The sequence below is a fragment of the Megascapheus bottae genome, chromosome 6, assembly GCF_031878675.1.
Source record: "Megascapheus bottae isolate mThoBot1 chromosome 6, mThoBot2.hap1, whole genome shotgun sequence".
In the NCBI taxonomy this organism is placed as follows: domain Eukaryota; kingdom Metazoa; phylum Chordata; class Mammalia; order Rodentia; family Geomyidae; genus Megascapheus; species Megascapheus bottae.
In genome coordinates this window covers 73,636,163-73,662,950 of record NC_143514.1, presented here as the reverse complement: position 1 = coordinate 73,662,950, position 26,788 = coordinate 73,636,163, and the positions used below count along the sequence as shown (strand labels likewise).

General features: G+C 44.8%; 1 protein-coding gene across 4 annotated transcripts in view; it reads right to left on the bottom strand.

Moving 5' to 3' along the window:
* Positions 1-26,788, bottom strand: part of Ubr4 (ubiquitin protein ligase E3 component n-recognin 4) — a 129,448-nt gene that overhangs the window by 22,944 nt on the left and 79,716 nt on the right. For all 4 annotated transcript variants that reach the window (XM_090335707.1, XM_090335709.1, XM_090335708.1 and 1 more), the window contains 26 exons: positions 25,993-26,142; positions 22,988-23,215; positions 22,162-22,240; positions 21,362-21,607; positions 19,563-19,731; positions 18,911-19,055; positions 18,259-18,344; positions 16,549-16,636; positions 16,144-16,337; positions 15,528-15,767; positions 15,016-15,154; positions 14,169-14,294; positions 13,926-14,054; positions 12,419-12,762; positions 10,602-10,692; positions 10,267-10,351; positions 9,951-10,078; positions 7,132-7,261; positions 6,850-7,007; positions 5,863-5,972; positions 5,250-5,391; positions 4,707-4,788; positions 4,273-4,446; positions 2,092-2,213; positions 1,118-1,315; positions 352-432 (listed from right to left, as the gene is read on the bottom strand). In XM_090335707.1, the coding sequence (XP_090191833.1) occupies positions 352-432; positions 1,118-1,315; positions 2,092-2,213; positions 4,273-4,446; positions 4,707-4,788; positions 5,250-5,391; positions 5,863-5,972; positions 6,850-7,007; positions 7,132-7,261; positions 9,951-10,078; positions 10,267-10,351; positions 10,602-10,692; positions 12,419-12,762; positions 13,926-14,054; positions 14,169-14,294; positions 15,016-15,154; positions 15,528-15,767; positions 16,144-16,337; positions 16,549-16,636; positions 18,259-18,344; positions 18,911-19,055; positions 19,563-19,731; positions 21,362-21,607; positions 22,162-22,240; positions 22,988-23,215; positions 25,993-26,142 (3,864 nt within the window). The remainder of the gene's footprint in view (positions 1-351; positions 433-1,117; positions 1,316-2,091; positions 2,214-4,272; positions 4,447-4,706; positions 4,789-5,249; positions 5,392-5,862; positions 5,973-6,849; positions 7,008-7,131; positions 7,262-9,950; positions 10,079-10,266; positions 10,352-10,601; positions 10,693-12,418; positions 12,763-13,925; positions 14,055-14,168; positions 14,295-15,015; positions 15,155-15,527; positions 15,768-16,143; positions 16,338-16,548; positions 16,637-18,258; positions 18,345-18,910; positions 19,056-19,562; positions 19,732-21,361; positions 21,608-22,161; positions 22,241-22,987; positions 23,216-25,992; positions 26,143-26,788) is intronic.

Below are 26,788 nucleotides of genomic sequence, written 5' to 3'. Positions count from 1 at the left end.
TAGCTTCTGTTGGTGAATTGGAGATCAGTCTCATGGACTGCTCTGCCCAGGCTGTCGTCAAACTCTAGCCTTAGAGCTCAACTTCCTGAGTAGCTAGGATTACAGATGTGGTTCTCTCTAGGATTACAGGCATGAACCACTAGTGCCTGGCTTTTTCATACCTTTTTGAAGCTCTTTCACCATCATTGGTTTCATGCTTCAAAAGGTAAAGAAGATGACAGGCTTTCTCCATACATCCACAAAGAGAGGAAGTAAGGCTGCTAGTGTTGCCACAGGCCTAAGTGATGATTAACAACCTGTACAAACCAGAAAAAGAAACCCACACTTCTAAGCAAGAAAACAAGCACATACCTCATTTGTGGTACACCAGACCTTCTTGTAAACTTCAGCCACAGGAAGGTCCAAACTAATAATTTTATTGTTCACTAGAAGCTGAACAGAAAAATATATGAGCCTGTTATTGCACATAATTGTAAGGTTCAAGATCAAAGGATGGTTTATGGCAGTGTTCACCATTCCTCACTTTCACCTGTCCTGGGTCTCTGCACATGCTTTTGCTCTGGAAAACGAACATGCATATCCTATACCCAGTACCAAGTGCAAAACTGTAGCGCCAAACATCCTTAACCTAATTATGGACTCCGGCTTAGAAACTATGCAGAGAACCTTCTTTCTGGAGCCCATTTCAGGTCAGCATCAAAGGCACATGTGCCTCTCTCTGTGCATAGGATAATCCAGACTCTCTCACTGAGTGTATAATAATCTAGATCCTCTTGTTACACACTTGATAATACAAACCTTCAAGGCTTTCAGGCAGAAGGTACTGTACAGAAGGCCTTAAATCTGTATAGAGACCAGAACATTAGGATTCTGGGACTCAACTAACCTTGGAAATCTGTCAGAGAAATAATCAGCACTTACAACTGCCATTAACCACCTGTATATTCCTTGCCAGGTAGTGGGCAGTGCTCTCTACTCCTCTTCAACACCAGGAGTGGCAAGAGAGTGGAGGCCAAAGCAAGCTACCTGCTCAGTTCATCAGTTTCTGATGAGAAGCACTTGGATCTGATCTCTGTCCATGCTCTTATTCACCAGCAGACTGTCCCACATTTCTCACCTCCATCCCACTGTCGTCCTCCAGGAGAGCTACCAGATCACAGTCCTGGCAAATCTTGTTCTTTATATCTCTCATGAGTGGCCCAATGCCTGGCTCATTGCTGCTATATGGGTTCCCAGGCATCCTGCCCTGTAAGAAGTCTTCTTGTTGGGGGTCCTTCTCCAGGGTCACAAAGAACTCAGTGACTTCATTCTCCTCCTAAAGGACAGACAAGGATATGCTTCAGCATTTCCTACCACCAAGGGATGGGAGAGGCAGGTTTCTGCCACACTACCTTGTTCTGTGGGTACTCTGAGGGAAACATCATTGCCTAACACATTATAGATATAAAGAATGGGAGGCTCAGAGGTCACTCAACACAGCCAGAAATAATCCAAGTAGCCTGAAATACCAACACTCCTCTGAAATCCAAGAGAAGACTAGGAGAGGAAGCCTAAAAAGCAATCAGACAAGGAATGAGACATGCTCATCAATGGCTGACTGATCTGAGCCTAATCCAAGAAGAGGGTTAGTCTACATGGCACAACTCTGAGTAATAACTCAGTGACTTTTCATGGGCTGCTGAGGCCACTAGTGTTTCCTTCCTTCCTCCACAGCAAGAGGGGGCTCTAGACCATACTGAACTTCCACACAGTTCAGGAGAGGGAAAATGAGGCCCAGGATGCATACATACATAAAACCAGCAGGGTAAGGAAGGATGAGAAGGACAATGCCTTTATACCCAAACTCAAATAGCTTCTTCCACAGCATGCCAGAATGAACAACAATGAGATTTTGGAAATGAAAGCTAGAAATGATTAAAATAATAATAATAATATAGGATGTAGCTAGCTCTGATACATCAATGTAGGCAAGGCTAAGAAATATCACTGGATTTCCCATCGTTAGGAATAGGGATCTTCCTGAAAGGTCGTCTGAACCCCGGAGTGTTCTCACACTGGCCCCGAGGGCATGGGGTGGCAGGTGCTGCTTACAGGGTAAATGATGCTGCACAGCCTCTCAAAGATGAAAACTGGTGTTCGGTAGTCGTCCAGATTGTAGCGCTTGGCTGTCTCAATGCACACAGCCATGAAGGCCTTGGTTTCGGATTCTGTACCTGCCAGAAGTCAAAGTGGCCACGTTAGTGAGAAGAGCTTTGCCCACGCACAGATGAAACTAAATGTAAAGCAATACCACCGTCAGATTTTTCCCTCATATTAAGTCTTTAACTTTTTTTTAACAATATCTTTTCTTTTCAAGATAGGGTCTTGCTATAGCATGGATGGAATAAAATCCTCTATCTTCAGCTAGGATTATAGATATGCATGTGTCACTCTACCTAAGCCCTATGAATGCTGTCTATGTAATTCAATTGTAAACTTGATGCTGACTGATTCTATATTCTGACTACATTCACTGAGAAATCCTTCCAACCCCAATCAATATACTGCATCAGCTGTGTTCCTGTCCTGTTGTCTCTGAGGATACACCCTCCTCAAAAAGAAAGACCATGCCTTATTCAGTTTAGCAATCCCTTGCCAAAACAGGTCCCCTCCAAATGTCTCTGACTATATTCTAGTGACACGGAGGGACATTTTTGTGTATACTTCTTTTGTAAGTATACTGCCCTCTATAGGACCAAGAGACAACCTCAAGTCTCATGATAGAGAAAAAGGATCTTTAGCTGGGCACTAGTGGCTTACACCTGTAATCCTAGCTGCTCAGAAGGCTGAGACTTGAGGATGGCTGAAGCTAGCCCAGGACTGGAAAATCTGTGAGATTCTTATCTCCTGTAAATTACTCATAACTGGCATACACACACACACACACACACACACACACACACACACACACACACAGGCTCCTGCACTGACAAGATCACAGACTAGCTAGGCATGAAATGAAAGTGCTATTTGAAGGAATTCATTTTTGATAAGTTTTCTGGGCCTAACTCCTTACAGCTTACCACTTAAGAGCAACTTAGAATGTGGAATATCTGGTATAAGAATGGAACAGCAGGGGCCGGGAGTTTGGCCTAGTGGTAGAGTGCTTGCCCAGCATGCATGAAGACCTGGGTTCGATTCCTTGGTACCCCACATACATAGCAAAAAGCCGGAAGTGGTGCTGAGGCTCAAGTGGGTAGAGCTCCAGCCTTGAGAAAAATCCAAGTACCAGTGCTCAGGCCCTGAGCTTAAGCCCAGGACTGGCAAAAAAAAAAAAAAAAAACAAAAAAAGAATGTAACAGCAGCCAGGCACGGTGGCTCATGCCTGTAATCCTAGCTACTCAGGAGGCTGAGATCTGAGGATCAAAGTTCAAAGCTAGCCCAAGCACATAAGGACCTGAGACTCTTATCTCCAATTAACCACTAGAAAACCAGAAGTAGTGCTGAGGCTCAAAGGACGTAGAGTGGTAGCCTTGAGCTGAAGAGCTCAGAGACAGTGGAGTCCAAGCCCCATGACGCTCCCTCCCAACACACACACACACACACACACACACACACACACACACACACATTTAAATTTGGAAATAAAAGAATTTTGACAGATTACAAGTAGATTATATGGGGCTAGGAGTCTGGCCTAGCAGTAGAGAGTGCTTGCCTAGCATGCACTAAGACCAGGTTCAATTCCTTGGTACCACATACATAGAAAAAAGTTGGAAGTGGTGCTGTGGCTCAAGTGGTAGAGCTCTGGCCTTGAGAAAAAGTCCAAGGACAATGCGCAGGCCCTGAGTTCAAGCCCCATAACTGCCTCCCATCTCCCACCCCCAAAAATAGATTACACACAGTGCTAAAGAGATTAATGAACCAAAGATATTATCCAAACTGCAACAGGAACATGCCATGAGATGAACATGAAAGGGAGAAGGAATTCCATAGGACAAGGTGAACAGAGCAGGGGGAATTAGAGACAAGGTTTCAGAACTTCCCAGACTGAGAATCCTTGTGCTTCCGCCCAACCCACCCTGTAGCTTAACACAAAAACTCAAATTGAATGCAGCTCTAGAATTTGTAATTCCAAGAACGAGTGCTTGAGATAGGGGTTTCTCTCCTTCGATGTGGGGAGATCCATGCCATCCACCCTCCAGCTCTGTAGCACTTGGGGACATAGACTCATTCACCTTGCCAGCCCAAGAAGGTCAAGGAAGGCCAGCATTAGTTGCTGAGCAGTGCTACCTGTGGTCATGTCTTCCAGCATCTCCAGCAGCATGTCCTGGGTTTCATCGATCAGCTTGGTCCTCTGCACCACCAGCTTCCGCAAGCACAGGTACCCATTCAACACAGTGCCCACCAAGCGACTTTTAAAGTGCCTCTTGATGGACTCCACCTCCACAAAGGAAGACAGAAGGCCTGTGGGGACAGGAAAAAGTTGCTCCAAGAGCTCTCCAAGAGACTACAATCAAGGAAGGCTAATGTCATCATGGGCTACTCAAAAAGCAGAGCAAGTCTGTTTTGGTATGTGACACAGAGCAGGTAAGTATTCAAGAGAAAAATGCACAGAGTGAGTCTACACAAAGAGGAAGGAAGAGTCAGCCCAGATTCCAGGAACTAAGGCCAGCCTTTAACGCATACCCTGGCTGTCTGAAGGGAAGGGCCTGTTGGTTCTTTACCTGTGAGACTCTTGAGGGCATATCCCTGCTGCAGGTCAGTGCTCAGGGTGGCCTCCTCCAGAGCAAGCAAGCGAGCTATCTCCTATGCAAGATGACAGGGACAGTGTGACAGTGCTGCCACTAATCCTAGTCACCGCCACCATCCCAGGAGTTCGCAGCACCAACCAAAGGCATTCAGCAATCAGATCTGCTCGGTCGAATTGGACTAAAAGCCTAAATGGCCCTGCATACTGCTACAGCCATATGATACTTACATTATAGTCAAAGGACTTGGGGAGGCGGGAGTTTGGCCTAGTGGTTGAATATTGCCTAATATACATGAAGACCCAGGTTCGATTCCTCAGTACAATACACATACCAAAAAAGCCAGAAGTGGTACTGTGGCTCAGGTGGTAGAGTTCCAGCCTTGAGAAAGCCCAAGGACAGTACTCAGACCTTGAGTGCAAGCCCAGGATTGGGGGGGGGGGGTGAGGAAGGTGGGAGGGGAGCTTAGCAAAAACTAGACTATTATAGTGAAAGGAGTTAGGGGAGTGGGCAGAATACCTTGGTGATAAGGTTGCCCACATAGGGCAGAACTCCCCGAGCTGCGAGGTAGACCTTCCAGTGGGCTGAGGCAATAAGCTTCTGGTAGAGAGCCAAGTACTCAGCTGCACACTCCCCAGCTATGCTCAGCTCGTCCAGATAACTGCCATCAAGAGACAAGTGCCCGCAGTGAGCTCTAATGGTTCTAAGATCCCCAATGGTTCCCTCCTCCAGATATGCTGTACCTCTCCTCCTTCCAGAAGTGAGGGAGGGCATCCAAACCCCAAGCTTCTCATATGGGAAGAATGCAGAGCGCCACAGGAAATGAGGGCTATGAACTCTACCCATTCCTGTCTTAGCGCTATTGTCCTCAAGAAGTACCTAAGACAATGTGTACAAGCACTTCAGTGGTTGTTCCTTAGCACCCGAGAACAAAGGGTCAGCCAATGAACACTGCTGTGTCTGCTTTAGCTCCCCTAAAACACAGCCTGGTGGTGCTGTGTTACTTTTGTGGTAGGGAAGGAGATGAGCACACACCCACAAGTACACTTCTTGATCCTGATCTGTAGGTGCCCACTGCAAAGAGGAAAGGCTGCAGATGAAGTGAATGACCTCATCTTACCCCAAACCATACCTGGTGAGGAGGTCGAGGACCTGCTGCTTGCGGCTGGGGATGGTGGCCAGAGCCTCCACGATGGTACAAGCTGCTTGCCGTGCAGCCTGCGTTGCAGGAGTAAAGAGCACCTGCAGGGTACAGGAGAGGAGAGGCCTGGCTCAGAGGACATGCCATTTTACCAAGATCCCAGCAGGTGAGTCAGCTGCCACATATCTGGGAACCTCTTAAGGGAAAGGAATAAAGCTCCAGATCACCAGCTAACAGCATCTAGCTGCTGCAGCCCTGGAAAGAGGCTGAAGAGCCTCCCTTCCTCATGGGGACTTCTCCACCAAGTGACCAGGAGAGCACCTCAAGTAAACTCAAGGAGGAAATGAGCCAAGTCCTTAGCAAGGGGATTGAGAATTCTTTTTTCATGGATGCTTGTAAAGCACAATGTTTTTTACTTAATATTCACCAAGCATCTCTCCACTTTATCAGCCGACATATGACTCTGATCCTTTAAACTTCAGCTTGGGGTGGGGGTGGGGGAGGTGTGAAGAAGTGTAGCCAAGTGGGAGAGTGCTTGCCTAGCATGCACAAAGCCCTGGGATCGATTCCTTAATACCACATGCACAGAAAAAGCTGAAAGTGGCGCTGTGGCTCAAGTGGCAGGGCAATGCCCCAAACCCTGAGTTCAAGCCCCAGGACTGGCAGGAAAAAATCAAAACAAACAAAAAACAAAAATCAAAACATCAGCTAGGAAGAAGAGACAGCAGACAACATAAAAGACAGAAGGAGACAAAGGGAGCTCAGAGATTGAGATTTAGAGCATGGGCAGAGGAGCAAAAGCAGCTTGACAAGAAAGACAGAAGTACTCCTTTGACCAGTTCACCATGCTAGTGGTTGCACCAAGAACCCTTATTGCTTTGAAAGGACCCAACAATAGCAAAGGGAAAAAGCAAGCAGAACAGACAAGTGACAAGGTCCAGACACAGGGAATGAGGGACCTGGGACATGGACACTTACTTGTCGCAACCAGTTGTTATGCCCCAGTTTGAGATCCAAAGGGGTGGTTCTCTTCCCTCGCCGGCTCAGGAACTGCTTCCACCTCCATACATACTTCTCAGTCAAATAGAGATGGTGAAGCTCTGACTTGCTAGGGGACTTCCCATTGCCTTCTATTCCTGAAAGGTCAAGGTCAAAGGTTACAGGGAGAGGTAAGTGCAAGTTCATGATGGTAACTGGGGTGGGAGAGAAGCTGGGAGGGCAGAGGCAAGAATGGGTAGTGACTTGAAGAGATCAACACACCTCTGATAGGAAGACATTTCTTCCAGGCTTCATAGGATGCCTTGGGATCTCTCTTGAGCCACAGCTGAGCCTGGGCATGGATCTCATTGCAGTATGGCTTCACAGTGGTGAGGGCCTCGACAGGGATATCCTGAGGAAGTGGAGCAAAGTGAGAGCACTCACTAGCCCCCTGAACCCAAGGCCAGCCCTGGAATGGCCCTGGCAACCCAAGGGAGGTTTGCTAAGCCAAGATGATCTACAGCAGTAACATGTACAGCTTCTATGTCCAAGTGTGTGTTCCTATTGAATGTCTGGATCCAGTTTAACAGCAGCATATCTGTGTTAGGCTGAAGGTCACTAGTTTTTTCAGTGTAGAAGGGATGGCAGGCTTCCCACAGACAATGCCATAAGTCACATACATACAAGACTCATTCCTGCAGTTTTCTAGAACAGAAACCCTCTAGGGTTTCACTGCAGTCTCCTGAAAATACACAGCCAGCCCCCACAGCAAAGAGCTGGACCAGTTCTAGACAAGGTCCTGGCCACAGGACCTCGTTAAGACATTCTTCAAAAATGTACTAAAGGATGGGTATAGTGGCTCATGCCTGTAACCCAGCTACTCAGGAAGCTGAGATCTGAGGATCAAGGTTCAAAGCCAGCCCAGGAACAAAAGGACCTGAGACTCTTATCTCCAATTAACCTCTAGAAAATGGGAAGTGAGGCTTGGCTCAAGGGTAGGGCAGTAGCCTTGAGCTGAAGGGCTCAGGGACAGTGCCCAGGCGGAGTTCAAGCCCCATGACCCACAACAACAACAACAAAATTACTAAAGACTCCAAAGACATTTTATTTGTGTAGTTCTATCAATATCAACCATATTAAATATAGAAACAAAACCTTTTTAAAAAATACTTATCAATCTATGGGGCTGGGAGTTTGGCCTAGTGGTAGAGTGCTTGCCTAGCATGCACGAAGACCCAGGTTTGATTCCTTGGTACCACACACATAGGAAAAAAAAGCTGGAAGTGGTCTGAGGCTCAAGTGGTAGAGATCTAGCCTTGAGAAAGTCCAAGGACAGTGCTCAGGCCCTGAGCCCAACCCTAGGACTGGAAAAACAAACAAACAAACAAAAAAACACCTTATCAGTCTAGCGGACATTCTTTTCTGAAGCAAACAATAATCTAGAGGGAAAGGTACTGCTTTTTTGTTGTTGTTGTTTTTGTTTTTTGTCAGATATGGGGCTTGAACTCAGGGCCTGTGTGCTATCCCTCAGCCTCTCTGTGCTCAAGGCTAGAGCTCTAGCACTTAAGCCACAGAGCCACTTCTGGTTTTTGAGTGGTTAAATGGACATAAGAATCTCACGAGGACTCTTCTGCCCAAGTAGGCTTTGAACTGCGATTCTCATCTCTTGGCTCCCTGGGTATCTAGGATTATAGGCATGAGCCACTGGTGCAGTATGTGGCAGTTTTAGCTGATAATTAATCTACAACTTGCCCATCAATCATTCTTTTAAGCACAAGTATAATCTTTTAAAAAAGCCGGGCTCAGCTAACGTTTCATGATTAGGACAAACTATTCCTTTTTGTCATACAATACATTATGAAGGCTGTGACTCAAGGGTAGAATCTGCCCTGTTCTTTCGAGGGTGCTGTGATGGCCTCCTCAAGCCAGGTTCTAACAGCTTCACCTGGCATAAGCATCGACAGGATGAAGAGGGCAAAGATTATCTTAGGGAAAGTTTTGTTAACAAAAGTTCCTCTTGTCAAAGACGGATTTTATTTGCTGGGAATCAACTCTAGAGAGAGAATCCATCCAGGAGAGGGAAGCAGGCACCTTAGTCCTTACTTCGTGAGAACTACCAGTATGAGCAAAACACAGGAGACTTGGATGGCCAGCTTCCTTCCTGCCTATAACCTTGTTGTGCCCAGCACTCTCTAAGCAGTCATACACCAGGAAGCCTCTTCCCAACAAGCATGACTCATCTGATGCCAGCAGAAATGAAAAATGGTTAACATATATATGCCTCTGACCATATAAAACAATATGTATCAAAATGAACTCCAGGAAATAGAAACAAGAGATTTGTTCTTTGCTGCTGTTTTGGTTTTCATTCCTTTTTGTCTTGTTTGTTCATTTAACTGTTTGGGGGAGACTCAAGGGGGAGGGGCATAAAATGGAAGGACAAAGGGTAAACAAATGCAACAGTGGTACTCACTAGACACTATGCTGAAAACAAACTATACAACTTGTAGGTGGTAAAAACTGGGAGAGAACAAAGGAAGGGGTGACACTGTCCCAAAAGAAATACATTCACTACCTGACTTAGCTAACCCCTCTGTATATCACCTTTATAGTAGTAATAATTTTTAAAACTCGGGCCAGGAGTTTGGCCTACTGGTAGAGTAGGATTAACAGACTCAAAGATAAATAGCCTCAAGAAGCCAAGACCAAAAGAATGAATTATGGCCTACATCTAAAAGCCTTATAAGCAAGTCAGCCTGTAGATTAGCTATAGGTATTTCAGAATGAAAGCTTGATTTATTCATTCATCTAATCATGATTAATTGAGCAGCTATTATATATACATTGCTCTAGTGTACACTAGGTAAATGAAACAAAATTTAGCAAGGCATATAAGTGGGCAAGAACCCAGTGATTTCAAGAGGTAGTCTTTCACTGGCTTTGTTTTTACTCTAAACCTCTTTCTCAAAACTCTCAACCCATCTCTATATATATGCTGAACAAAAACAAAGGCAGCCTGGTCAATGCATTCACAGTATGGCACAGACGTGAAGGACACAAGTCACAATACTCAAGAACCCTCCCCCCCCCCGGCCTGGTACCTTGTTCTTCTTGCTGGTTGGGGCAGGTGGCTTAATAAGCTTCTGCAAGATCCGCAGGCACATGAGGGTGATGTTCTCGACAACCACAGGAGTCTTAATGTTCACAGCCATGAGGAAAAGGCTGAGTGCTAGGGACCATCAGGAAAGGCAAGGTCATGATCACCAGGCATATACCACCTGCCCTTCAAGGCTGCCTGGCTGCCTAGCTGTCCTCCTCCCTCCATCTTTCCCAGCTGGTGCCAAGATTGTGGCTTGGTGCCTCCTTTTCCAGTCTCTAAAAAGTCCTGACCCAGATCCAGATGTTCCCCGAGCTTACCACAGCGTAATCGGAGCTCCCAGCAGCTGTCCTCCTTTGAGATGGAATCTGTCAACAGCAGCATCTCATACTGCAGACTACTTGCCTAGAGACCAATGGGAAGGCACATGAGTCAAGAAAGATCTACAGTCAGTCCAAGAACTAGTACAGAGTCTAAACTGATCTCAGGATTCCCAATGAAATGTATGGTCACAGATGGCCCCTCAAGGGAAAGGAGACATGGAGACCACCCCGTTCTGTAGGCTCCAGCTGAGAAATCACACTGGGAAGTATTCTGTGCATGCTGCTGCTTCTGGCATCGGAAGAAGGCTCTAGAGAACTACTGGCTTACTCACCAAATCAGGGTTGGCCCGATGTCCTTTCAGAGCTGTGGAGACTTTGCCAATGATCAAGTCATTCATCTGCTGGGTGGCTTCTGGATTATCTCTGGGAGGCAAAAGAATGGGAGTCCTGTCATTCAAACGTTATAGCTAGCGCTACCTTGTCCTTCCTTCCTAAGAACAAGACTAGAGCATCACAATGTCTGGTCTGCGATGAGAGGGAGCATGTTGTTGCTTCCTTTCCTGTAAACAAATGCTGACTGAGGGGAGAACAGTGGATATACCTGGGGTACACACTGCAGGTGGCAGGACCCCAAGAAATGCTAATGTCACAGTCCTCAAAAGTAGAACCCATTCTCATGATGGGCGGTGCATTCCTTATCTTTTCCAACTGCCACCATATCCTTTCCCACATGATACTTCCTATGGTCCTTTGTCAAAATGTCTCTTCTTTAAAAAAAAAAATAGTAATAATAATAAACTACACTGTCAAATGTCTCTTCTTTAAAAAAAAAATATACTACACTGCACCTTGTCACCTTCTGCTTCCCAACATACTTTAAGTAAAATTCCAAGTCCTTAGATACCCTATAAGACCTTACTGGATCTTCTCTTCTCAACCACTGGCTACCCGTCCTCCCTGCAGTTCATGCTTGCCTGTCCTCAGCTACAGGCCTTGCTGCCACTCCCAGCATCCTCAGAGCCTGTTTCTCTTCTGGCTGCTTCCTCTGCATGGAATAGCCTGGCTCAGGGCTGGCTCCCTTCACTCACGCATGCTTTTCAAATATCACTCCTCAGAGACGTTCTCTACTACCTTATCCCAAAACAGCAAGCCCTCCTGAAGGGGTCACCTCGCTACTTGATTTTTCCTTACAATCTTGTTTTCTGGAATCATAGTTTTTCAGTATTTGCTTACTGCAACTCTATGCAGAATATCAGACTCCTGTGGGCAAGGGTTTTGCTTCGTTTACCACTGTATTCCCAGAGACTCAAAAAGCACCTGTCATTCAACAGATGTTGTTAAATAAAGTACTAAATTTATCCAACATAAAGCTCTGGGTGTGATATCTCATACTAAATACCATGTGAGATTTTTGTTTTTTTGCCAATTTTGGGAACTGAACTCAGGCCTGAGCACTGTCCTGGGTTTCTCTACTTGAGCCACAGCACCACTTCCAGCTTTTTCTATATATGTGGTACCAAGTAATTGAACGCAGGTCTTCGTGCATGGTAAGCAAGGTAAGCAAGCACTCTACCACTAGGCCAAATTCCTGGCACCGAGTTATTTATAAATTATTTCACCAACAGTCATCAAATATCTTTAGAATACTTATATTCCTCATTTCTTTGCAGTTAAGGAATGCAATAGGTAAGTAATGTGTAAGAGAAATTCAATAATGTTTCCAAGGTGTACACTCCAAAATGTTGGCTCTGAAGTCTGGTTCCTTTTGAGCTGGAGTCACAGCTCTTACTCCTTTAGACTTTCCCTAGCCATCCTTGGGCTCCACTGTCTGCTTTTGGTAAATTTTCTTGAGTCCAAGTGTCTCTTCACTCTCCTGTCCACCTTCACCAAGATCAGAACATTTCCTCAGGGCACATCCCTGGAACCAACAGAGTATATGCCAAACGACCACTTACAGGGAAGCCTAATTGGCTCACTGACACCCTCAGTCTTCCCATGATTCCTCTGTGATAAGCTATCTCTATCAGGCAATCAGAAGCACATGATTCTCTACCACATCCTTAGTCCTTCCAGCATCACCTCTAGTCCTCTCACCAACCCCAACTTTAGTAGGCATTTCTAGGCTCATAATCATGGAGGAGATGCTGACCGGGTTAGGAGGCACATGAGCTGGCGGACCTCCTCCCGCATGGCAGCGGCCCCTCGGCGAAGATTATAATCAAAGAGTTCCCGGATAAGGCCCTGGGAGACGAGAATATGTCGCAGAGCAGGATTGGTGGCCAGGGCCCTGAGAAGTGTGATACAATGCTCTGTGACAGCGGAAGCACAGCCATAGCACTTGGTGGAAGACGTGTGGCCACAGCCCAAGACAGATAAGGCGCGGTACTGGCTGGCAGTAAATGTGGGCTGCACAGAAGTTCGGGATGATTTGGTAGCTGCTTCCCTCTGCTGCAGGTCATATTCCAACAACTCTTTGCGTGACGCAAAGACCTTCTAAAAATGAAAAGACAAAAATGAAAACAGCAATTAAAATAAGGACAAAGAAGGAAGTCAATTAGAAAGTTAGCTTCACTTGGAAAACAACTTGATGTGCATTATTATTTCAGTGCTGTCAGTACCATCACAGTTATTTTATCCCCACTTTACAAAAGAGGAAACTGAAGCTTAACATAGCTACTTCACAAATTAAGGGAGCCAGTCAGAAATCAGACTCTGATCACAGATTCCTCCTCTTAACTTCCACGTAACAGTCCTTTTCTTTTTTTTTTTTTTTTGTTGCCAGTCCTGGACATGAGCTCAGGGCCTGAGCACTGTCATTGGAATTTCTCAAGGCTAGAGCTCTACCATTTGAGCCTCAGCACCACTTCCGGCTTTTTCTATGTATGTGGTAGTGAGGAATCGAACCCAGATCTTCGTGCATGCTAGGCAAGCACTCTACCACTAGACCAAACTCCCAGCCCCAACACTGTCTTTTAAAAAGACAAAAAGTCAGAGCCAGGAGTGTGGCCTAGCAGTAGAATACTTGCCCAGCTAGCATGCACAAGCCCTAGGTTTGATTTGCTGGTACCATATACACAGAAAAAATGGTGCGGTGGCTCAAGTGGTAGAACTCTAACCTTGAGAAAGCTCAAGGACAATGCCCAGGTCCTATGGTCAAGCCTCAAGACTGGCCAAAAAATAAAACGAAGGGTCAGAAACCCAGGTATACTTAGCAAAGATGGAATGCCAGCCATTTGGGGTGGTGATGGGAGTAATGAACTAGATGCTCTCCTGGGTGAAGCTCCGCTGCCTGTGACATCCTATCATGAAGGCAGTGACAGAACGTTCACACACAGCCCACCTGGGCTGACTATAACTGGTACACTCTGATCCTCTAGCCTGCAAACACAGCATATAAGAGGAGGAGAATAGAATTTTGGGGACTTTTTCTTTTTCTGAAAGCACTAAGCATTCTAAATATAGATTTGTTAGTAGTCAAGAAAAACATTATTCTGTCTTACAGCTGAAGTCAGCTCTCAGAAGTGTCAGAAACTGAAGTATGGGAGGCACTATCTGGTGTGCTTTCCCAACAGGGTTGGGCAGATACGATACCAAGATCGAAACTGCAATGGGACTGCTGTGAAAACAGCCATCAATTACACTTGGACAAAACATACCTGGATGATTTTGGAGAGTTCGTCAAATGAATTCTTGCAGTCACCACAGTACTCCTGAGCCAACTGTAGGATGTAGCGATTTACACTGGCTGATGTGGAGCTGATGCCTCCTGCTGTTCCAGAATCTTCCTGCAATCCCAAGAAGAAAATTATCGGATATACCCCACAAAGAGGGATTCACCTGGGGCACTCTTGTGACCCAGACACAAATCCTTCCTTCAGGTCCATCCAGTCTGGGATCACCTGTGGCTTTTCTGGAGCTGCTTCATTCACTTTGCACAGCAGGTTCTCCAGCTGTGGCCGATGTCCCATCAGCTGATGATACACTCGATCAGCTTTGTCCAGAAGCGTGTTGATGTTGGAAACAGCCTACACAGGAAGAGACAAGGGACCTGTGTGAAGGCATCTGAGCATGATGATTTCCCTAAGTAATCCTAACTGCTGATGACTTCTTAGAACACTTCCTATGTCAGACATTGTGTCATATACTATCTCTATCCTTCACTAGTAATCCTAGCAGGTGGTATACTACATAATACATACATACATACATACATACATACATACATACATACATACATACATACATGTGTGTGTGTGTGTGTGTGTGTGTGTATAGTATAAAACTATGCTATGTCATAAAAGTATTTAAAAGACCAGATGGAATAGGAACATTTTGTCCTTCTAAATCCAAGCTAAATGTTTTGCTATTATCCCAATAGGACTCCTTTTCATCACCCTTTAGCATCCATTCAGATCTTACAGATTATGTCCCTGATAAGCTAACATTCAGAGAAAGCCAGAAACCTCAATTGAAGCAGTTACGGAATAAATAAATGTAAGGCATGCCATCTGACTCCGTTCTGCCTTTCTAAACTCAATGGTATTTGTTCCTAGAGACATGGAGTTTCAGTACCAATCAACATTTCTCCAAACTCATATGTCTACAACATATGATGGTCCTACACAAAACCTGATCCGGGGGACCCAATATTTGCTGGGCTGAGGAAGACCTGCACCAGAAGAAAAAATGGACTAATACTGCTTGAAGTTCAAATAAACCCACTGTCTGTGCCAGATGTGACCATACCTTCTTTCGGTCTTCCTCATTCTCAATGGGATCCACTGCACAGCAAGGCTTGGCATAGAGCATGAAATCAAAGCGAGCATATTTACAGAACCCACAAGCATTACAGAGGAAAGGATCCTTTTCATCATAGTTGATGGATCTAAAAGACCAAAGTGTTAGGTAAGTGGGGCAACAGTGGTTTGGGGTACATAGGTGACTGAGGAGAGATTGGACCATATGTGTACTCTGGAAACTAGTGCAGGAATTGCTGAAGGGATAACAACCAATAGATGGAAGGAAGGGAAGACCTAGGAACTTTCCTGGCTTCACACCCATCACTGGATGAGCAGGAATAAACCCATGTACAGACACCACTCTTCTACCTTCCTTTCTCCGCCCCACCACCAGACCCCTGACTTATTCCATAATCATCTCAATAGCTAAGACATCAGATAATAAAACTGCCCAGAGAATCAGTTATTAAAACAGGAAGGGGGTGAGCCCTCCCATAGGGGGGACAGCCAGTGGATTACCTGCATTTGTGACACTGGTACACATTCTCCCCACAGTTGCCACACACCCCTGGATTGGCAGGGACAGAGGCACTACAGCGTGGGCATTGCAGGGTCTCTGTGGAAGCCTGGTAGTTTTCATAGAAGTCTGCAAACTCAATCATCAAGTTGGAGGCCACAATGGGCAACGGCAGATCAATCTTCACTTCTGTCTGACCAGGGGTCAGCTGAACTTTCTTTGCTTTGTGCCAGCGGGCTGGTCTAAAAGAGACAATGTTAAGAGAGACAAAAGGGCTTAAGTGTCTCTCAACTCAGTGATAATAGTCTACTGGGGGGGTGGGGAGAGAGGAGAGTAAAGGCTCACTAAGGACCTCGAGGCCTCCAGAGTAGACTGATGAGGAGCTGCCATAACATTCTATGGCACCACTGGACTAATTTTAAAATAATCATTGTAAACAACCTTAGGAACCTGTGTTTCCCTTCTGTCAGTCACTCAATCATGACTGGTATGGCTAAAAGGACACACTGGCCTCTAAGGATATATATAGTTCTTTGCCCCATTCCAGGACTCAAAGCCAGAACCTGGTATGAAGCCTTATAATCCTGTGACCTCACCCCAAGTCTGAAAAGCCCATACTTGTTTTTCAACTCCACGATGGCCTGCACAGTTCGGTTGTTATAATACAGATTGATGGTTCGCACCATCTTGGTCCTCTTTAGATCCCCAATCTTCACTGTCACTTTGCTGATGGTGTGACTGCCAATCAACTTCACAACCTGCTGGGTGGTGGTGTACCGTGTGTCCACTTTAATGGAAGACAGCTTGATATACTAGACACAAAGGTACACAAAAACATAGCATTAGTACAGACTAACAGTTCATCAGGGCAATCCATTCTTCATCCATGAGTGAAGTTTCTACTGAGATACAAAGTATGGTAGGCAAGAACCCATACCATTGGTGACCCATCACCTGGGGATAATAACCAATCTCTAGAAACAAGAAGCCTAGTGGACCTGTCATGCTAAAAAGGCTACTTACACAAAACGGCACTTCTGGATTGTTACAGACCAGACAGGGATCACTCTCCAGGTAATAGCCATCGAACTCCACTAAGCCAGACAAGGTGCTAAGGAAGAAACCAATTTCAGCATAAAGAAATTTTCATTTTAGAAAATATCAAGCTTCTTGAGCCGGGCACAGCGGCTCATGCCTGTAATCCTAGCTATACAGGAGACTGAGATCTGAGGATCATGATTCAAACCCAGCCTGGGCACTAAAAAGTCTGTGAGACTCTTATCTCCAATTAAACACCAGAAAACCATTAGTGGTGCTGTTGCTCAAGGGACAATGTCCAGGCCCAATGTTCAAGTCCCATGACCAACCAAAAAAAAAAGAAAGAAAAGAAAATACCAAGCTTCTCAAAGAAACTGGGACCAAGTATCTTCAACATCCCCAAAGGAAACCCCTTCCTCCCATAAGAACATCATGTTAGTAAATAAATCCCAAAATGGCTTATAAGTCACAGGAAGAAAATTGCAATTGAATGACTAATGTTTCGTATTTCTGAGCTAACATTCAGTGGAATTCTAAATTGTATTTATCTGACTCAGAAGATATCATTAAAAAAAAAAAAAGAATGATTGAGCCGAGCATTAATGGATCATGCCTGTAATCCTAGCTACTCAAGAGACTGAGATTTGGAGAACAAAGGTTCAAAGCCAACCCAGGCAGAAAAGTCCATGAGACTCCATCTGCAAAATAATCAGCAAAAGGCCAGAGCTACAGCTATGGCCAAGTGGTAGAATGCTAGCCTAGCAAGTGGTGTAGCCAATTTCAAAGGCAAATAATAAATAAAATTATTGTATGATATGTTTAAGATAGGTAGATTCTGTAGTAAGTAAATTATATCTCAATAAAATTGTTAAAGTCACTTCTAGGGACCGGGAGTTTGGCCTAGTAGTAGAGTGCTTGCCTAGCATATATAAAGACCCAGGATCAATTCCTCAGTACCACATACATAGGAAAAAAAAAAAGCTGGAAGTGGTGCTACAGCTCAAGTGATAGAGCTCTACTCTTGAGAAAGCCCAAGGAGAGTGTTCCAGCCCCAGAACTGGCACTAATAAATAAATAAATAAATATCACTACTAAATCAAGGAAATAATGAACAATTTAAGTAGTATCCTCTTTCAAGTCTTCCTTCTTGTGTTCTGTTTTTAGCTAAAAAAGGACAGTGTCTGTGAACTTTTTTGTGTGTACTGGTCCTGGGGCTTGAATTTGAACCTATGTGTTGTCTTTGACCTTCTTTTGTTCAAGGCCAGTGCTCTGCTCTACTCTTGAGCCACAGCCCTATTTCTCTATTTTTTGGGGGGGAGGAGGGGTGGTAATTGAGGTAATAGTCTCACAGAACTTCCTGTTAGAGCTGGTTTTGAACTTCAATCCTCAGATCTTAGCCTCTTAAGTAGCTAGGATTACAGTGTCCAGCTTGTGAACTTATTTTATCTTATGTATGTTCAACTCTTAAAACCAGAGATCTTCTGATACTACTGCTTACCCAATTATTAATTCGGTGATTATATTTTGAGTGCCTTCTATGTGCTAGGGCCTGGGAGGAGCCAAGGACTGACAAGTTGAAATTAGTGTACCTGAAGAGCTTCTTGATTCATACAAAAGGACCACAACAGGAAAACAGCTACTCAAAGTGGTGACTGCACTTCAAATAGTAGAAAGCAAAAAAAAGAATTCATTCACCTGTAAATGTTGGAGTTGGGATGGTTGGTGAGAATATGGTTTTGAGTTCGAAGAATCTCCACAGCCTTCTGTGAATACTCCTTCAACTGAAACAATTCAGAAAAAAAAAAATAATTAAAGCTCAAGTTTTTACTTGTTAAAGACTTCTGCTTTCAGCGTCATGGCTAGAGATTATCCTATAAGCACTGAACATCTCAGTAGCCAATCACAAACACAAAGCCAGTCCTAAATCCCAAAGGTCTAGGGGACTCTATCTTGTCCTAAGTCCATTCCGTCTTAGCGAAAGCTACCTTTCAGATCACATGGAGGAAGATAATTTTTATGCTTAGGCCATGAAATGATTTTCCTAATTACAGGAACAAACTGTGGGAACAAATTCAGGGAGGACTTTATACTTTCCCTAGCACCTTCACTGAGCTGCAGTTCCTTACTCTACACTCAACTTCTCTGGGCTAAGCCTAATTCAGATCACATTCCTGGCACGAACTGTGTTGTCTAAAAGTTTACATTAAGGGCCTCTAACTTAAAAACTACATTACTAGTTATATTCAAAACAGATTCACATGAGGGCACCTTACCCACGTTGTTTTAAACCCACCACAAAAGATTCAATAGGGCAAGTTAGCATCTCTGACCGTAGATCAACCATTACCTTCTTCTCTGTCTGTATCGTTTTCAAGGAGAAATATCCCAGTAGGTCCACAAACTGGGCAGCCTTACGACCATAAGCTGGGAGTTCTGGCCAAATGGACCACATGAGATCTAGCAAGAGCTCCTGTTGAGATTTGCTGGAGTTCCTGTAAGTAAATGTCAGCTCACGTTAGGAAGCAGCAGCAAACCAAGGCACCTTTATTTATCACCAAGGCCCAGAAACTATTTCTAAGCCCCTACAACTAGGGTGTAGGCTAGAACCCTTTTGGGGCTTGATGTAGCCCAGCCTTTTGCTCTTCTCAAGAGGTGGTCTAGTACCATCACCCAATCGTAACTTACAGCAGAAAACTGAGCTTTTGACCTGGATAAGTTAAGCCTGTTCATTTTACAAACTCTTAAATATAGCCTTCTGAGTAGAAAATGGCATATGATGCCTATAGCTTTCAGCTTTACAGCTTAAAGCAGACGGTTCAATGAAGAAATGTTTACTGTTCAGGAGGATTTAGGCAGACAGAAGTACCTAATACCATGATCTAAAAAGTAGGTAACATAAAACCAATGAGAAACGCCATCATATACCCTGGTCCCAGACCTGTACCCATATACCCTGGTCCCAGACCCGTATGCATCTGCAAACTGAGCCCTGGAGCTACCTGTAGATGTGCAACGTCAGGCAGTGGGCCTGCCAGCGCACAGAGGAAGAATTGGACTCCAACAGGAAACAACGCAGAAACTGGATGAGGGTTTCTTTATCAGCAAATTTGTTCAGTTGGTTCACCAGAGCTGTGCATAGCTGGTCCTCCTGGCTACCTGAACTCTCACCTGCAAAATTAGGGCAAAACTGAAGGCTGAAAAAGTAACAGGATGCTAAACATTCACATAGTGAGACCCAAGGAGAATATTCTTAGAGGAGAAGATCTCGAAAGCTCAATAGCTATGTGCATATGCTCATATAAAGTTTATTAAAATGAATTCCAGAACCAGGAATTTGGCCTAGTAGTAGAGTGCTTGCCTAGCATGCACGAAGACCCAGGTTCAATTCCTTGGTAACATATACAAAGAAAAGCCAGAACTAGTGCTGTGGCTCAAGTGGTAGAGCACTTGAGGAACTCCCAAAAACAATGCTCAGGCCCTGAGTTCAGTCCCCAGGACTGGCAAATAAATAAAATGAATTCTAAGAAATGAGGTTTTTTAAATTTTATTTTGTGAGCGTTTTTTTGTTTGTTTTTCCCCTTTTGTCACTGGTTTTGGTTTCTGTACTTTCTGTGTTGTATGTAAGTTTATCTGTTTAGGGGAAGGGAAAAGGAAGCATGGAAATAATAAAATAAAGTGTAAACTAGTACAGCAGTGATGATACTAGATAGTATGTTGAAAATAAACTATACAACTTGTATACAATTTGTATGAGGGGAGTCAAGAGAGAAAAAACTGAGAGGAAATGAGGAAGAGGCGGCACTGTGGAAAAAGAAACATTCATAACTTGATCTATGTACCTGTAACTCCTCTGTACATCACTTTTACAATAAAAGTACATTAAAGGGGGCTGGGAGTTTGGCCTACTGGTAGAGTGCTTGCCTAGCATGCACGAAGACCCAGGTTCGATTCCTTGGTACCACATACACAGAAAAGCTGGACGTAGTGCTGAGGCTCAAGTGTGGTAGAGTGTTTGCCTAGCATGCACGAAGACCCAGGTTCAATTCCTGAATATTTCTACCCCAAATGGTTAGAATTTGCAAAACAATTTTCAGTTGTTTACTAGAAGACAAATAGGTTGGCTCCAAATGGGACAGACAGTTCCTCCCTCAAAAAAAAGCACAGGGGCCCGGGAGTTTGGCCCAGTGGTAGAGTTGCTTGCCTAGTATGCACAAAGACTCGGGTTCGGTTCATCGGAACCACATACTTAGAAAAAAGCTGGAAGTGGTGCTGTGGCTCTAGTGATAGAGCACTAGCCTTGAGAAAGCCCAAGGACAGTGCTCAGGCCCTGAGTTCAAGCCCCAGGACTAAAGAAATAGAGTTAAAAGTAGATGAATTTCCCTCTAATAGTTTGCTATCTCAAAGGGTAAACACTGTTACAAAGTAATTACTTGGGAGAATGCAAACTACCTCCATTGCTCCCACCCTGAGGATTCCCATCCCAAGTTCCCAAGGCCTAGAGAAACAGGGAAGCTAAGGTAAAGGTGAGCTGAAAGATAACGTTCTTGGCATGCTCTTGGCTAAGCATCACTTCACTTAACTCCAACCATCATTCCAGTCTTTACTATTCCACAGAAGAAGTGGCTTAGCTTATTAAAGCTTATTGTACTTTGAGGAAGTCATCACACAATTATCTAAGGTGTCACCATAACTGAAAATGACATTAGAGAAGCTTGCAGAAAACCTAGGATAATGACCTTTTAGAATTCAAAATAAATCATGTACTCCAAGAGAGTTAACATGTCACTGTGACTCTTACTGTCTTTTTCTTTTTCCTTTTCTTCTTTCTTGCTCTTTTTCGTGGAAGATTTGGACTGTGTGGCACCTTGTCCAGAGCTGGAAGCCACAGGGGCAGAAGAGGAAGCTGAACTGGAGGAACCTGTAGAGGCCGCCAGGGCCGCGAGCACTTTGCTGCCACACAGAGCACAGGAGAGCAGCTGCAGCAGCACAGGGGACACACCCTCATCCACCAGGAAACTCACTTGCAGGAGGAAGTACAGGACAGCTGCAAGCAGAGAAACAGTGCTGAGCCATGGGGGACTGAACTGTGAACTCATGCGTGCACAGGACGAGGCTGGTGTCCCTGAGCTCTTCAGCTCAAGGCTACCACCCTACCCTTGAGCCAAGCCCCACTTCCCATTTTCTAGAGGTTAACTGGAGATAAGAGTCTTAGGCTCTTTTGTGCCCAGGCTGGCTTTGAACCTCAATCCCATCTGATCCTCCTCGATCCTTGGATCTCAGCCTCCAGAGTAGCTAGGAATACAGGCATGAGCCACCATGCCTGCCCCAGCATCACTCCTTTAAATGAAGGGCTCTCTACACATTTTAACAACTGTTTCACTGCCACCACAGCTCTGTGCTCCTAGAACTCCCAATTTTCATCACCAACCCTAACACTTGTTAAGTTACTGTCTTATTTGCTGGGCAGAGTGCTCCCTCTTTATCTTGCTCATGGCTACATCTCCAGCATCACATCAATACAGAGCCCAGAGCAAGCCTCAATAAATACTTCTGGGGGAATGAGCAAAAGTAGTTTTAAAAAAAAGAAGGCTCACTTACAGTCATCTTTGATGCAGAATTTCTGCCAGTTGATGGTTCGCTGGGCAGCAATCTCTGCACAGGCTTTCAGGTGCTCCATCTGAAAGGGAAGTCAATCACAGCCCAAATAAGCATACCTGCTGCCTTAAGTGCCTGTCACCCTGTATGGGTCCATGACATGATCATGGTCTTCCATTTGCTTCTATCCCAGCTGTCTGATGGGATAAGTGGCAAACCTGGGAGCAGGGTATACCCATGAGCACAACTCACAGAAGCCTAGCTCTGTTCTGCTCCCCATCACACAGGGCACTGTGTTTTCAGAATGCCTTCAGGCCACTCACTAGGAAAGCAGCAAAGGCAGGCCAGGCCATAAAAAAAATATAGTCCAACTCATTTTCCTTTTCTTGCTATAAACACCACACAAGATGAACAAGCTGGGAGTTGATACTCTCTTCCTTCCAGATGCTCAAATAAAAAGTATTCCAGTTATTCCCCTAAGTTCAGTTTCTCTAGCTTTTATATGCCATAGCTAGTTTAGTATTCAAGGATAAAAACCAGCGATGCTCAATTTCAGGTTCATCCTACCTGTGACAGTCCATGATATGAACAGTGAACTGGTAAGATTATGCCGTCATTCACATCATTAACCAAGACCACTGACTGATGGGAATGGGGAATTGTAGACTTCAAAGCCAACCACAAAGGGACTAGCATGGCTCTGGGGTAGGGAATTTGCCTGGAACTAGAGCAATAACACACCCTCAGTAGTTATGACCATTGTCCAGTTACCTACTCAGCTGATCCTTATCACTTGCTCCCTTGCCCTACCATGTCCCAGTCCTCGTACCAGGCTGATGAGTGTGTCATACTGCAAGGCAGAGCCTGAACTGGCTGTAACCACACTGGCCCGGAGGAAAATTCCCTGCTCCTCTAGCAGCTTCTTGATCCCACGCACGTGGGAGTCCAAGGTATGCAAATCCCGAAGCTGGCGGTACTTCTCCTTTGATCCACAGATGAAGAGCAGAAGTTTTCGCACTTGGCGGCGCACAAATGGAGTCTGCTGGATCATCAAGTACTTGACAAATAAAGAATATGGAGTTAGACGGGCGAAGTGGCTCCACTGTAATAGTGCAATCCTAGCTATTTGGGAGGTGGAAATTAGGGATCATCACTGAGATCAACCTGGGTAAAACAGTTTTTAAGACTTCATCTCAACCAATGTCTATGTGCAGTAAGTGCATGTCTGTCATTTCAAACTACAGGAGAAATGTAATGACTGGGCACACCAATACACATCATCATTCCTGTGACAAAAGGGAAAATAGGAAGATTAGAGTTCAGGCTATCCTGGACATAAAGTAAGAAACTATCTCAAAAATAAACAATGCAGGGGTAGGGAGAGGGGGAGGGAAATGGGGACCAAGACATGAGAAAGGGTAGCAATGTTTGTGAAGTAATGCACCTTCTATCTGGTGAATATAATGTAACCTTTCTATTAATTACAATAAAAATACATGAAAAAAAAAAAAAACAATGCAGGGGCCAGGAATTTGGCCTAGTGATAAGAGTGCTTGCCTAGCATGCACGAAGACACAGGTTCCATTCCTTGGTACCACATACAAAGAAAAAAGCCGAAGTGGTGCTGAGGCTCAAGCTGTAGAGCTCTAACCTTGAGCAAGTCCAAGGACAGTGCTCAGACCCTGAGCTCAAGCTCAGGACTGGCCAAAAAAAAAAAAAAAAGTTTTTTACCAATCAAGTTGGCTTTCAAGGAACTTAAAACATTTCTTAAAAGAGGTATGGGGCCAAGAGTTTGGCCCAGAGTTGGATGAAATACAAGCAACCCATTTGGACCCTCTTCACTGCTATAATTTTGGTCCACACCAGTACCACAGTCTCAGATGACTATTGGTCTTGGTTTTTCCATTCTTGCCTTCTACCTCCTCCTCCCCCAGGCTACTTAGCAAGGGGGCCAGCATTCCTTTAAGAGTACAGTTAAGGGGGCTGGGAGTTTGGACTAGTGGTACAGTGTTTGCCTAGCATGCACGAAGACTCAGGTTTGATTCTTTGGTATACCACATACATAGAAAAAAAAGCTGGAAGTCGTGTAGAGCTCTAGCCTTGAGAAAGCCCGAGGACAATACTCAGCTCCTGAGCTCAAGGCCCTGAGCTCAAGACCCAGGACTGACCAAAAAAAAAAAAAAAAAGTACAGTTGAGGCCAGGAGTTTGGCCTAGTGGTAGAGTGCTTGCCTAGCATGCAAAAAGACCCAGGTTCAATTCCTCGGTGCCACATACATAGAAAAAAGCTGGAAGTGGTTCTGTGGCTCAAGTGGTAAAGCAAGAGCCTTGAGAAAGCCCAAGTGCCCAGGCCCCAAGTTCAAGGCCCAGGACTGGCAAAAAAGAAAAGCATGCCAAGGGCTGGTGGCTCACATTGGTAATCTTAGCTACCCAGGAGGCTGAGATCTGACGATTGCAGTTTGAAGCCAACAGGCAGAGAAGTCCTCATGAGAATCTTATTTCCAATAAACCACTCAAAAAACCAGAAATGGTGCTATGGCTCAAGTGGTAGAGCGCTAACCTTGACATGAAGAGGCTCAAGGACAGAGCCCAAGTCCTGAATTCAAGCCCCACACCCAACAAAAAAATAAAATAAAAGACAGACATATGCACCTATATGAAAAAGAAGGAAAAGCCGGGAGTGATGGCTGACGCCTGTAATCCTAGGCACTCAGGAGGCTAAGATCTGAAGATCACAGTTCAAAGCCAGCCCGGGCACTAAAGTCTGTGAGACTCTTATCTTCAATTAACCACTAGAAAAGTGGCTGAAGGGGGGTGGTAGCCTTGAGCTGAAAAGCTCAGGGACAGCACCCAGGACCAGAGTTCAAGCCCCATGACTGACAGAGGGGGAAAAAGTATCAGAGCATTTATATACTACTTTCTCAGAAACAAGGATATTGACCTTCACACCAGCCCACAAAATGAAACTAAAAAGAAACTAAATCTTTCAGGTAACATAGCCAAGTAGTGTGGCTCTAGAACTGCAAATGGTCATTTGAAATTATTTTCCCCAGAACTGATATCAAATGGCTGTGCTGTGCTGTTAGAACTATAGTCTCTCAGCTGCAAACCCATCTGGCTAGTCTGCTGTGAGGCCCATGCCTCACACTACTGTGCACTGCTCTTTGTCGGCTGACCCCCTCTTACTGTCTGCCAATGAGGAAGAAAGCTGAAGGTAGGAGCTATGGGCTCATTGCTGTTCTATCTGTAGCTCTAGCAACATTCACAAGATAGCTGCAGTCAGCTCTAACCAGCAGCTTCTTTGGGTGTCCCTGAATCTACACAACACATCCTGAGAGGGCAAAGGAGGTAGCACCAGTAGCTCCATTGTAGAGAGCAGCCCAGATACCCCGGGGCCTCCCTTGCCCTACCAGGCTGTTACCAGGATTCCCTTTTCTATCTTAGTGGTGGTATCCAGATATTTCGCCAATCCCCTGCAGCTTGCCTTCTGTCTTCCTGTCAGCCTGACAGTCTCTCTCTCTCTCTCTCTCTCTCTCTCTCTCTCTCTCTCTCTCTCTCTCTCTCACGCACACACACACACACACATCATCATCATCATCATCATCATCATCATCATCATCATCATCATCACTACCCTGTGAGGGAGACTTGGTGGACAGAGTCACAAACTACAGCCAAATGGATCCTGATCTAGCAGCAGATACATACAGCTGGTGCCAGAGGGTGGGATCATGACCTCAACAAACAAGCAGAAGGGCTCTACATTGAAAGTAGGAAACAAGTGACAGCAGATGTGTCTTTTCCCGAAGAAGCACAGTACTCAGGCCTTCACTCACCTCTGAGAGAAAATAGAACCACGAGTGATCAAAGACAGGAGGGGGGATTCGAGCACTGGTATCAGCAATCTTTTTGATTTGGTATGGTAGCCGCAGGACCATCTCTGTAAGCAGCTGAGTATAGGCCTCAAACACATCAGCAGCATGACCCTGAAAGAGGAACATCTATGTGAACCTGGGACCTCAAAGAGGAAAACAAGCCTGTGTGGTGCTCACTAGGCATTCCACGTATTGGAGTTGGTAAAGAGCTCCATTCAAAGCCACTGCTGACTTAAATCCTTCATGCAGTGATTACAGTGCATGTGATTATGCTATCCCTAAAAATTACGACACTTGGATACTGTGTTAATAGTACTTCTGCATATACAGAAATCAGTTCTATATTGACCAAAAAAAAGCCCTGGAAATAGTAGTAGTAAAGATTCCTGATTTTCTATGAGAAATGCATTCCATTTCCTAAATTCAAAACTTTTCTGCACAGGCAGCACTGTATGCTCATTTTAAGAGACAGATATTGAGGTTAAGCAGAACTTCTCCATGCTTCATGGCTGGAATGTAAGAACACTGGGTAGGCCTGGTTTGTGGGCTCATCCTAACCAGCATAACCGAGGGTTTTCCTTTTATGACAGCAGGCAAATATGTACATACATATGAGGATAGGGCGCATACGGCTGAAGTCACCTGTGTAATCTCATCTTTTTTCAAGAGTTCCATGTAAAGTAAGATGACTAATTTGCTTACTTCCTTAGGTTTACAAAAAGGCAGGAGTCATACTCTTAGCTGAGTGGGCATTTAT